Below are 13,309 nucleotides of genomic sequence, written 5' to 3'. Positions count from 1 at the left end.
GAGAGAGAGAGAGAGAGAGAGAGAGAGAGAGAGAGAGATGATTATGAGCAGAACATAGTTGGGAATATTGGCTGTTACACCAGTTGATCAATGGGATCCAGTCCGCCATATACTGTTCAATCCATATTTAAAGGCGAATTCCACCTTCTGGAAAAAAAAATATAATAAATGCGTACTTCATAAAAAAATGTGCATTGATTGTTTTTTTGCACTGGAGCCAGTAAAGCATTGTAACCACAGTGGATCGCAGGTGCAATGCTCTGGCTCCTGCAGATTCTCCCTCCTGTCCAGGGAAGAAGAACGAATGGACAAACGAAAGTGTGGCATCATTGAGAACTACGAGTCCCTCCGCCATGGTGGCTAATGGGCCGTGTAGTTTCTGAGTTCACAAATCCTGTGAAAGGATCTATGAATGGAAAATGCAGCTGTGTGGGCGGAGCCGTACATTAATTTACATTGAAGTCTGAATTAGCATATTCCTGACATGTCACATTATACAGCAGAAACTCTAGTAACAAATTACATATCTAGATACAAACATTTTTGTAAGTTTTGTAACAGGTCAATAGCAAAATTAAAGATATAAATTGCATCCTATCATTGTGGTTGCAAAGTGTTGTGTTTTTTGGGAAGGAGAGGGAAAAAGGGAGGTGACATAACTTTAGATTGGGGGGTGGGGAGGTTAAGTGTTCGGTAAGGCCTTGGGGTAAGCATGGGAACTTGAGAAGACAAATAGAGGGACATTGTACGGGATAAATAAATGGAGGGAACGAGGGGGGGCAGGAGGGCGGCATGGGGAAGGGTTCACTGGTCTAGGGGGGCAAGGCCAGATGGGGAGTATGTGTGTGATTGTGCATTTGTATATGTGTACATGAGTCCCTTTTCCGTCCTTGTTTTTAAATGTACCTGTACCCCTTTATGTTGTGGTCTCTAAGGAAGGTATCTAAATGCATTTTGATTCCAAAAATCCATTTTATTCAAAAAAAACCTCCACCTTCTTTTAATAAAAATCCATCTTAGAGGACAGTCCAGTGACTTTGCATAGGTTGAGATGATGTCATCAGTCTGCTGCAGGCAGGAGGGAGCATTTCCTTCGTCTCCTCTCCCACCAGTGATCAGACTGCAACATTGTAACTTTGTTAGTCACAAGGTGAAAGGCTGCAGCAGGGGCCGATCTGTATCAGACATTTGTGAACTGCCCAGACACCAGAAATGACATGATTATGTTATCTCTGAGCCAACATCTCAGTCCAGGGAGTAGATGGTGACGCTGGATGATGCCTGAACAAAGATGGTGGAGTGAAAAGCAGAGGAAGGCATTGTCGGGGGGCGCACTGTCAGAGGGAATAAATAACTGGTTTAGCATGAATATGAAAACATATCTAACGTCAGGTCCTCATTAGACGAATTGTTTTCATATGTATATCTAAAAAAACATCAACAACCATCATTGCTCTTCCAATTCCCTCATAGATCACAGTGCCAGGCGCGGGTGAGCCGGCGAGTTTTCCCTCCTGCGGTCTCTATTTGGATGTGAACTCATTAGTGATCGGAATGGTTTATTAATACTTCTCGTGTTTGATGTCGTTCTGGGTCGGGAACACGAGCGGCTCCGCGGGGAAGCAGAATTTGGGGGGTTTATTTTCATGCCTTTTAATAGGCTAACGGCGGGAGGAAATGCAATGATGGCCATGAACGGTATGACATGATTCATCCTTTCCTTCTATTTCCCCTGAAGCGTCCCAGAAGGTATTTCTAAATATTATACGCGGCATAATCCCGGGCGCTGCTGTGCGTCACGTAAACAATGTAGAAACAAACAAGGGACATGACCATCTCTGTGTATAGAAACATCCGGATATAAAAGTAATGCCATGAGAGGAATGGAGATCTAAATGCTCATTGCCTGGCTGTCCCGGGAGGGGGAGGATCCCAGAGGGGTCGTGTCCTGGTCATCGGGATCAATAAAGCTGTTTGAGAACGCAGGATATTGATGGTGCTGATATATTGGATTGGGCACAGTGAACAAGAATGAGTTCCGGTAGCTGATGGGAGCGGTGTTGCTTTTCCTTGTTGCACTCTGTGGATGGCTTAGACCTTAGACCATCGGTGGGGGGCGGGGCTTTGGTCGACAGGGCAGGGCTTCGGTTCGTGGGGCGGGACGTGCTGGGGGCGAGGCTGGGGAATGCCTCACCTGGAACCAGAGGTACCACACGTCACTGCATTGTATCCCCCTACTCAGTGATACTCACCATCCCCAGACTCCCCTACTCCCTGATACTTACCTTCCCTCCACTCACCTACCCACTGATACCCACCTTCCTTCAACTCTTCTACCCTCTGATACCCACCATCCCCACACTCCCCTACTCACTAATACCCACTTTCCCTCCACTTCCCTACCTACTGATACCTACTCTTCCCACACTCCCCTACTCACTAATACCCACTTTCCCTCCACTTCCCTACGCACTGATTCCCACACTCGCCTACCCACTGATAGCCACCATCCCTCCACTTCCCTACCCACTGATACCCACTTTCCCTCACTCCCCTACCCACGGATACCCCTCCCCCCCATACTCACCTACCGATGAATGCCCACTACCCTACCCACCCATACCCACCTTCCCTCCACTCCCCCACCCACTAATACCCCCCACTTCCCCACAACAGAGCCATGAGTCTGATCCCTCTGCAATTTCTGTGTTAGAGCTTACACATGTTAAAGGGTAATCTTCCCTCCTCATGTGACAAGGTATGGGCATGGTGAATTGGCTACTTAGCACCACTGCATCCTGGGAAAGGGGGTAGGTGGAGAATGATGATGCTACTGAGGGGCCATTTTTTGCCATAAGATAGTTGAAACGAGCTTCTGCAACCTTTAGGAGGCATTTAAAGCCAATTGTACCATTAAAACCGCCAACAAACACCTTTATGTTACCTCCCCCCTACGGCCTCCAATGCATTTTTCCAAAATAGTGAATATTTTGCTGAAATGTTTCTATTTTCACCACCATTTTGGGGAAATAAAAAACTCTCTATTTTCTTGTCAATGATCATTGATATTTCTTTGCAGATTTCCATCACCCTGGATACATTTCGTATGCCGTTTTCCTCGTGGCCTTGTATAACATTACCCTCGTTTGTCCCGCACGTGGCTTGTTGCTGCTGCGGAAGGTTTGGAATCTTGATCGTTCCACGCAGTAAATTTTAATTGCCGCCTTTGTGGAAAGAAGCGGCGGAGGGTAATTGTTGTTTAATAAAGAGGCCGCTTTGATCTTCTCAGGCGGCATTTCACAAAGCTCTGAGATTGGAAAAAATAATGCAATTTGGAGAGGCGACTTGAAAAATAAAATAAGCAGAAAAGCTTCCTCATATAAATCTCACATAAGTAAGGGATGAAAAGAAGGAGAGCTGGACTAATGACAAGCTCGGGGCTCCGCAGGCAAAACAAGCCGCCGATTGCTTGGCGAGTCCCCCTCTCTACCTGTCATGAACAGGCTGTCTCAGCGCAAGCATGCAGAATGGGAATCTGAGTTGGTACTGTGCATCGGAGGCTACTCACATAGGTTTTCTACATTACCTCAATTGAAACAACTTTTTCTGAGCTGGCAGTTACATTTCTGCATATTGGTGCCTCATACCTGACTGAATTCTGTGTGCTGCCTATACACGTGTTTCAGAGCATGAATCATGAAAATGTTTAATGCGGATATGCCTCAAAAAACTCAAAAAGGGATTTCATGCCCTTCACCCCCTTCTGGATGCTGCTTCTTGAGGTTTAAATGTTTTAGGTTCTAGCACTGGCCCTGATATCCTGTTTTAGGGTGGCTCCTTTCCCTTGCAGGGTCCCATGGAGCCACCATTGTGTATGCTAGTAAGCTGTGTGTGTTTCCACAAGAACACATGGGAGCAGGGAGGAGGAGAGTGTCTTGCCTTGCCCTCCTTCTCTAAGTTAGTAGATGAACAGCTGTTGGAGATTGTGCTGTCCCTTGTGATTTTCTACTGAACAGGTAGGGGAAGCAGAGCTGAGAGAGCTGGAGCTGTTTGGAAACATTATAATTGTATATTTGTTTGATCTGGATTCATTATTGAAAAAAAGTTTGAGTGTTTAATACTACTGTAAGACACTAGCCCAGGAACACACTCTGGCAGCCTTAAAGCCCAAGTCCAGGCTCGGACCCTCCCCCCCATCATTTGCCGTTCCCCCCACTGGAGCACACATGCACCCTAAATGGGAATACATACCTTTTTTCCAGGTGCCTTTAGACTGGTCCGGTGAGACCACAGCTCCTTTTCCACCCTCTTCTTCCTCTGGTGGAAGTGGCATAGCCACTGTCTTTCTGCAGCATTTTTCCTGGAAGTTTAGGTTGGGTGGGCGGAGCCATGACACCCTGAGCTCTCAGGAAGTGGGATGAATGAAGCTGACCATCATTCAACACTGATCATCATTGCATTGGAAAACAGTTGAGTCAGCGCTGGAGAGGAGGCAATTATAGCAGCCGCATCTGATTTTACATTTTTAAGAGCTGCTGGAGGATCCATTGTTTGTTTTCCTGCCCAGGCTGGAATAGGGCTTTAAAGATAACCTGAGCTGAGAGAAATATGAAAGCTGCGATAGCAGACTCCCTTCTGGAAATATTCGTTGGCTGGCTGTCCTTGCTGACCAGAGATGATCGGGTCAGTCAGGGGACCCATATTATACTGCTGATATGGAATACGGTCTTAGGGGTGTGTCATGTCCTCATGGGAGGGAGCCATCAGTGGAGAAGGACCACTCTGCTTTGGAGCACAGGATATGGAAGTGAACTAGCAGGGGGTTGAAGAGTTTCTAGTTTGAACTCCCACCTATAAAATGGACTAAACCTGTTTAATACACCCAACCAAGCTCAACCAGGTCTTCACAAGAGTCTCTCCCATCCTCTGGAACTCTTTACCCCAACCTGTCTGTCTATCTCCCACTCTGACTGCCTTTAGGCGATCCCTTAAGACTCATCTCTTCAGGGAAGCCTATCCCACCTCAACCTAACCGCTCAACCATCACTTTCTCAAACAATTCATCCCCACACAGCTACCTCCTCATGTATAACTTCCCCCTCCCTTTTAGATTGCAAGCCCTCAGGGGCAGGGCCCTCCTTACCATCTTGTCTTGAATTGTATTGTGATTATAATGTCTTCCTTATATTGTAAAGCGCTGCGCAAACTGTTGGCGCTATTTAAATCCTTTATAGTAAAATAATAATATTTTGACAGAACCATACATGTGGTTATTACTAAGCCCCGCCTCTTCAAGGGAGCCATATTTGCTTAAAACAAAAGTGAAAATTAGAATTGTTCTATACAATATGCTTTATATCAACACTGCCTTCAATGTAGACCGCGGATGATGTAAAATGAACAAGACTATTTATTTAAAGGTCACAAACAGTTTTATTAAATAGAAAAGAAAAAAACCATAGTCAAAACAATCATCAAGAATTAGTTTAAAAACATTAAAAAACACAAATCCCATGCTTTGTATCGTTGTAGTGACTTTCCAATAAGACTATTTACAGTTCTATATACACAGCTGGCATTTCATACACAACAGCTGTACTGTGCTCCAAATGACGTGTTTTCTTTGCATTCCATTGTCACCGGGTCCTTTGTTTTACACCTAGCTTTGCCTAGATCACAAAAATGTTAAAGGTCAAATTAGGACAGTTAAACCCCACCCCCTATCTTCCAAAACCCTACCCACTTATACTTAAAGGAGAATTATGAGGTGAGTGATTTTCACTCATCCTCATAGTTCGAGCCGACGTGTAACAATGAAACTGTCACAGGTCGGCTCAGTAGATCGGGAAGTGAGGGAACACATACCGTTGCTTGCTCACTTCTTGGTCATCTCCCTGCAGAGAGTGGTGACTGTCACTCACGGCTCCCTGCAGGGATCCACCCCCGCTCCGATCCTCCAGCGGTGACTGGCGGAACGGACGGGGGAGGGGGCGGGTACAGCTGGCTCTGCCTCTAGATAGGCAGAGTCAGCTGTCACTCACGCAGCTGGGTGGATCTCAGAATTGTCGGGATCCGTTCCGGCTGCGGCGTCTCAGTATACCGCGAGCTGTAGCTCGCGGTATACTGAGCTTTGGGTGACGGGAGGATGCTAGTTTGTGTCCTCCCATTACCCTTAGGAGAACTATGGGGAAAAGCCCTGACCCCATAGTTCTCCTTTGACCACACCTATGTTTCTGTAAAACCATGCCCACGCTCAGAAACCCCCCACCCCTGGAATCTGCAAAATGAAATAAAGGGCTGAGTTTTTTTTTTTTGGGGGGGGGGGGAAATTACCCCAAACGATTTATCACAGGGTCCTATCAGGGGGCTTCAGACAAGACATGGAATTAGTTTTTTGTTTTTGTAAGCTTGGATTTGAAGGAAAAGAAAGCTCATGAAAGTTCATTGTTAGATTTAAATGAGAACAGAAGCAAGGCTGGATTTACTCTCTCTGCTGCTTGAAGGCCAGGTTCCTCAATGTGCCCCCTGAAAACCATTACCCGTCACTTGCACTCTCTGGATAGCAGTCAATCTTCTTTATTGACTGAACATGATGTCACATACACAAAGTGATGTTTCGGGACCAGGCAGTCCCTTCTTCAGGCAAACACTGTTGTTTGCCTGAAGAAGGGACTGCCAGGTGCCAAAACGTCACTTTGTGTATGTGACATCATGTTCAGTCAATAAAGAAGATTGACTGCTATCTACAAACGGAGTGCGAGTGACTATATGGTATTTTGCGTTTGACGTGCGCAGGCATTTGCTGTCACTTTCGGCACCCCCCAGTTTTCATTTGGGCTTTATCGGGTCAGGAGTGCGATGGGATCTACTACATCTATTTCTGAATGTGACTCATGCTCCAATATTACTCTCAGATGACATTTACTGCAGTGTAGGAAGCTCCTCGGTTCACTCAGGGTTTATGGGAAAATGATTTTCTACATCTCAGACAACTCCCATCCATTCTGTACTGCCAACATTTCTCCATCCCAATAATAATAATAATAAAAGAGAACTCGAGGACAACAGAAATCTTTTTTATTAGTAGTGAAACCTCAATACAAAGTCATAGATTAAAACTGATATAGAAAAGTTTCACTAAGCACCACAATTATCTACAATCTCTAAGGGTATCCTAAAAAGAAGAACCTTCTTCATGTTCTTTCCTGCAACTGCCAGATATTTGTGTACAAATTTGGATGACATTACAGAGGACGTGGTTCCATCCTCCAAACCCTATGTCATTGCTGAGTCCTGTGGTAGGCTCGGAGGATGGAAGTACAGAATGTGGCAGAGGACACAAGTATCCAAAGTTCCAGGAGTGTCAAATGCTGAAGGTTCTTACAGAGGAACTGTAACAGAGAGGAAATAGGAGACGTGGGCAGGCCTAGAGGTGAGTATTCTCTCTTGTCCCAGGTGATGGGACCTTTCATCTGGATTTCTGTAACCTTACAGTGTCACTTTAAAGACTTCTTTTCTTTGGCTGAAGCATGAGAAATGGACCTTGCTGTGTAGACTTTGAAGCAGACCCTCCATAAAAATGGAAGGTAGGCTTTACTCACAGCCCAACAACCCCCCAAATACAAATGACTTGAAAAAGCCATTAAAAAAATAAAGTTTATTAAAAAAAATACTTACCACGACCCAGCTTACAATGTTTCAGAAAGGTTCGGGCAAAATCACTATGCCTCTCTGGGAGAGCTGAGCACTCCAAAGTCTGCCAGGATGTGCTTCCACTTTTTAATGTTTCTTTTCCAGCCATTTGTATTTGGGGAAGGGGGGTTTGAAGGGCTGTAAGTTAAGCGAACCTTCAATTCTCTTGGAAGGTCCTTGGAAGGTCCTCAATGAGCTTGGGTCAAATCGACATGGAGGCACCATGATCTCACTCACTGCCCTGGAAATAAAGTAGTAGTTACTGTTCCATTCTCCATGATTTGGTTCCATTCTCCATGATTTGGTTCTGTTCCATTCTCCATGATTTTTCAAAACAGATTTGTGAAGATCTAGGAAATGGACGTTTTCTTCTTTCTCATTCTTTTGGATGAAATAGTAATACAAGATTTTAAGATACAATTCTCTCATTGAAGAAGCTTTCATTTCTCTAACTTGTTTGGGTGACATAATTGCCAGAAGGAAAGTGGTCTTGAGCGTTAGGGTTTCAGCATCAGTTTTCAAGATTGGCTCAGATGGAAAGGAGGTCCTGAAAATATTGTGTATGGGAAATTCTTCAAGAAGCTTCTATGAATCAGTGGATCCAAACTTCTAATGCGTGTGTCAAAGCAGGCGCTTGAAGCTTCTACTTGTACGATAAAATGATGCAGTTAGGATCCTTCAGTATCCTTGCATGACGAAAGTCAACAATGAATTGTAGAACAGGAGGGCACTCATGACACCAGAAATTAAACTTGAAATTTAAGTTTAGAATAACCAAATAGGTGGAGAATTCAGCAACAAAGTCCCCAATCTTTAGCCAGTAAACTATGGCAGCAAGAAGTCAAATGAACTTTCTGGAGAGCTCATGCATCGTCATCATCAAAGTCATCAACAACCTGTTTTTAACATTTATCAGAGATTAGGGAAACTGGAAATTTTAGGCTAGAATAACCAAATACATGGGGAATTCTGCAACAGGAGAGTGACACCTTCAACCATGGGGCAATGTGACAAAGACAGACTACTGAAGAAAAATCCCACCACCGGAGTGTCTGAGATATAGAAGAAGCCTGCGGATATTTTGGCTCCACGATGCCCAGCCCTGTGCTTTATAAGACCAACCTATGGCCGCCTGAGTTAAATCTAGAACTCTACAACTCTCAACCTAAAACTGAGTAACAGAATACAATTACTTCAAGCTTACCATAAAAAATAACACTGATAATAAAAAAATAAAACAACAAAAAAAAGTGATGTTTTCTTATGGTGTCCACACAGAAATGCCAATTTATTATCCGAGGGACGTGGAAACATTTGCTAGTTTTGTTTTGTTACCGTTTTCATTCCTCAGAGACCAATCAGGCGGATCGCTCTTGTAGTTCTGTCCGATGAAATTAATACTACTCTCCCCATTCACTAATCATAACCCTTAAAGGATAACTCAGGGAAAACGCATGTCATATGTATGCAATGTGAAAAACGTATGTACTTGTGATGGTTTTAGGATACAATGTTAAAAAAAAAAAAAGTTTCTATTATATTTTTGGGCCGATAGGAGGAAATGGGGGCAATTCTGCTTTCGTGGGCTCTGGAAATAACTAGCCGTTACATATAATGCAGTCCCATCCAACAGTGAAACTTGTCCTCTTCCACAAAGTAGGACAGGTCTTCCCAAGTCAGCAATTCTACCGATGGTGTTATGAAGTTGACTCTCTGGAGCCGGAAAGACATCGGGATTTGATCGCTTCAATTGTATTTCTTTGTGTTTTTATGGCCCGTCATCAGGTGATCAATTTGGTTTCGAGAACTAACAAAGAATGAACATGGATTTAGTGTTATCATGGGATCTCAGTCATCCTCTAGACCAGAGTGTTTGTAGGCCACATTCTCTTCTCAGTCTCCACTTGTTCTTCATTCATTTACTTTCTCCTATTTATTACAAAACTCTTCCTCCAAAGATGCTGGAAAATGTCTTTTTGCACTTTTCTTACGTTGCGCCGCTTCGGTTACAGCTGCTGCGGAATCCCTTGTTCTTTGTAACCTGCAAAAAGAATGAAGATGTTTTTAAAGTGCATCTTTTCTGTAACTTAAGGCAGAACCCGACCTGCATGGGTTAAGTTATACTCACCCCATCCTCCGGGCTGGCCAGCTCTTAGATCGGTCACTGCATCGTCTCTCCCCTCCTCTGTAGCGGTCTAAAGTCCCAAAGTCATCACGTTCTATACACTGTGTATAGGATGTGAGGACGCCGTGGGACATGCCATCGCTGCAGAGTAGAAGGCAGGTTGAAGGTAGCACTGTGACAGCCGACCAGCTTGAAGGATCAGGTGGGAATAACTTTGTTATTTTTGACCCTAGGCAAAAAGGAGCATACAACGCTTGCAGTACCGGGGTAGCTCCACTGCAAGGGTTAATTACATTTTTACCCAGATTTATTTTTTAACAAGTCTGCATGAAAACATCCCTGGCATGTCACAATATACAGCAGCAGTATTATTGAGCTCCAGTCGGTGATTTTGTCTCGGCTTAGATCATGTGATCAGTCTGCTGCAGGCAGGAGGAAGCATTTGCTCAGTCTCCTCTCCCCAGTGATCAGTCTGCTGCAGGCAGGAGGAAGCATTTGCTCAGTCTCCTCTCCCCAGTGATCAGTCTGCGACATGCAGGAGGAAGCATTTCCTCAGTCTCCTCTCCCCCAGTGATCAGACTGCAGCATTATAACTTTGTAGCAAGTCACAAGGTAAGAGGCTTCAGCAGACGGCTGATCTGTGTTACGTTTGTGAACACGCCAAGTACTGTACAGGTAACAAGAATTACATGACTGTGTCATTTCTGAGCACCATGTAGCTCTATGAAGTGGATGCTGACACTGCAGGATGGCTGAACAAAGATGGTAGCATCCTTCTGGAGACAAAAGCAGATGAAGACATGGCCAGGGAGGAGTCATGTGATCTCTGTGCGAGGTAATAAATACCTGAAAGTGTTACACTGACACATTACTGAGCATGCACTTAACATAAAAAATATAACTGGTGACAGGTCCACTTTAATTGCCAGCTACAGACCCCATTTAATGAACAGTGTAGGTGCTAGTTGCAGTAACCCATTTATGCCCGTGGTTGTTTCAATCATGTGTGCGCGTCTAGTGTCTATGGCCAGATTGAATACAATCAATGTTTTATCCTTAGTGTCTACTGAGGAATACATTCACATGAAATATGAACCTTCACAGACATTCACATGAAAGTTTTCGTGCCCGGAGTTCCGCTTTTATTTTTGTTAGAAAAATGACAACTTCAAACCAGCATTCTATATATAGTTAGAGTATCCAAACACCTACCTTGTGATACTGTGCATTCAGGTTATCAGAGAGAGGCATGCAAGAGAGAGGAGAAGAATGACGAGTTAACATTGGTGATGAGAACAGTTTATTATAACCAAGTTTTGTTTAAGGTTCTCAGAAAGTAATTTGTGACGTGATATATATGCATGCTATATCACATATTTAATTTTGTGGAGTCTCCCCCTAGTGGCACTCTGTATATCAGACACTTCAATCAGCACCCTTGCTGAACCCATTACAAGACAAACCACACAAGACTTTGCCTTGTTTTCAGCCACTGAGCAGACAGATAGGTGTACACTGAGTGAACAGGAAGAGCACAGCACAAGAAAACAGACTCATCTTGAAATACAGGCAGTCCCCGAGTTACAAACATCTGACTTACATACGACCCCTACTTACAAACAGAGGCTATTACTGTACAGCAGGGGGTCCCAGGCTGCAGTCAAAGTGTATCGCACAGCATTTCAGTTGTTGTAATGCTACCACGCTCGTGCCGACGAGGAGTGCCCGCCTTTTTGGGTCTGGTTCGTAGTATTGTACGTACATTACAGGAAGTTGGCTCTTGTTAGACGTGCAGACGAGGGGTGCCCGCCTCTTCTTCCGGGTCACTGTGGGGTTTTTACTGTTGTCTGGATCCTCATTAGAAATATTTAATCTCACTTCCTGTCCTTGAGACAACAGGAAGTGAGAGGAAATCTACCCATAGGAAGGGAAATTCACTCCTGTAAGAGTCATCATGGGAAAAAGCTGTCTCCACTGAAGCTTTATCACCAATCCTTGTTTCCACGACAACCCAACATTTTCAAAATCCAATTGTCCCAGGGACAGAAAGTGAGGTGAAATCTTCTGAACAGGGGCACACACAGCAAAACAAACTTTACAGGGGGTAAACCCTTCCCTATTCTATCCAAAACAAAAAACGATTTATTTGGGCTGGTGTTACACTTAAAAAATGTACCTGTTCCAACTTACACACAAATTCAACTTCAGAACAAACCTACAGTCCCTATCTTGTTCATAACCCGGGGACTGCCTGTAACAGAACTAGTCACTGCCTATGTAATTAGTAAATAATAATATGACAGCTTCATGTACATATATAATTACAAACTCTATAGAGAACAAAAGTCATTTAAAAACATATATACAACATAAAAATATTATTTTACTTGAGTAAAACAAATAAAAATACAGTTATTTAATTTTAAACGGATTTTTAAAATATATATTCTTTATATTCCTCATAATTCATTTTCTTTATTTTCTTTCTTTTTTCATTCTGTTTTTTTTTTTTTAATTCTTTTCTTTCCATTAGGCTCCAAAAAAAATAATTAATAATTAGATTATATAATTTAGATGTGTATGGAAGATATAATATATCAGAATTCTTAGATATATAATTTTATTATCTTACAGTATATTAAAAATGTCTCTAAATTCTAAAAATGATGTCAGATTTAATGCACTCTGAGATAATAACTCAGAATTATTAGATTCATAATTGTATTATTTTACAGTATAATATAATAACTCAAAATTCTAAAGTCATGTCAGCATTTATTGCACATTAAGATAATATATCGAAATTCTTAGATATATACACACTATACTGCCAAAAGTATTGGGATACCTCTCCAAATCATTGGATTCAGGTGTTCCAATCACCTCCATGGCCACAGGTGTATAAAATCGAGCACCTCGGCATGCAGAAGCTTCTACAAACATTTGTGAGGGAATGGGTCGCTCTCAGGAGCTCAGTGAAAACAAGCGTGGTACCGTGATAGGTTGTCACCTATGCAATAAGTCCATCCCGGAAATTTCCTTGCTACTATCCAACATGACTGCGCACCAGTGCACAAGCAAGGTCCATAAAGGCACGGATGAGCGAGGTGGAGGAACTTGACTGGCCTGCACTATATAATGCTAAGATATATCCTGTATAATGATATTATCTTACAGTATATTATAATACCATCAAAATTCTAAAAATCATATGTCAGGTTTAATGTACTCCAAGATAATAACTCTCAGATTTCTCAGATGATATGTCAGAATTCTGAGATAAACTTACAACTCAGAATTTTGCATTATCTCAGAATATCACTTTTTTTTTCTTTTGTTTTTTTTTTACTTGGCCTCGGTGCTCTTCTGTTAAAATGAATAATGTTAAATATATGAATATTTATTTTGTACGATCTGCAGCCAGAAGGTCTATGCTTAATGAAGGTTCTTGTTTACAGCAGTTGTGCTAAAAATAGACAGATAAGTAACTCA

At 42.9% G+C, this 13,309-nt stretch overlaps 1 protein-coding gene across 2 annotated transcripts in view; it reads right to left on the bottom strand.

Annotated features, from left to right (window-relative positions):
• Nucleotides 1-9,523: 9,523 nt before the first annotated feature.
• The window catches only part of STUM (stum, mechanosensory transduction mediator homolog), a 62,442-nt gene continuing 58,656 nt past the window's right edge, over nt 9,524-13,309 (bottom strand). Inside the window, exons 3-4 of one of the 2 annotated variants that reach the window (XM_018568206.1) lie at nt 11,030-11,038; nt 9,672-9,733 (exon numbers count right to left, since the gene is read on the bottom strand). In XM_018568206.1, coding sequence (XP_018423708.1) covers nt 9,699-9,733; nt 11,030-11,038 — 44 coding nt within the window. In that variant the 3' untranslated portion in view covers nt 9,672-9,698. Of the gene's footprint in view, nt 9,734-11,029; nt 11,039-13,309 lie in introns of both variants that reach the window. The other variant, XM_018568214.1, reaches the window with a different exon arrangement.

This window comes from Nanorana parkeri, unplaced genomic scaffold (assembly GCF_000935625.1).
Source record: "Nanorana parkeri isolate BGI_ZX_2015 unplaced genomic scaffold, ASM93562v1 scaffold31, whole genome shotgun sequence".
In the NCBI taxonomy this organism is placed as follows: domain Eukaryota; kingdom Metazoa; phylum Chordata; class Amphibia; order Anura; family Dicroglossidae; genus Nanorana; species Nanorana parkeri.
The sequence above is the reverse complement of the archived record's forward strand: the minus strand, read 5'-3'. Positions and strand labels throughout refer to the sequence as shown.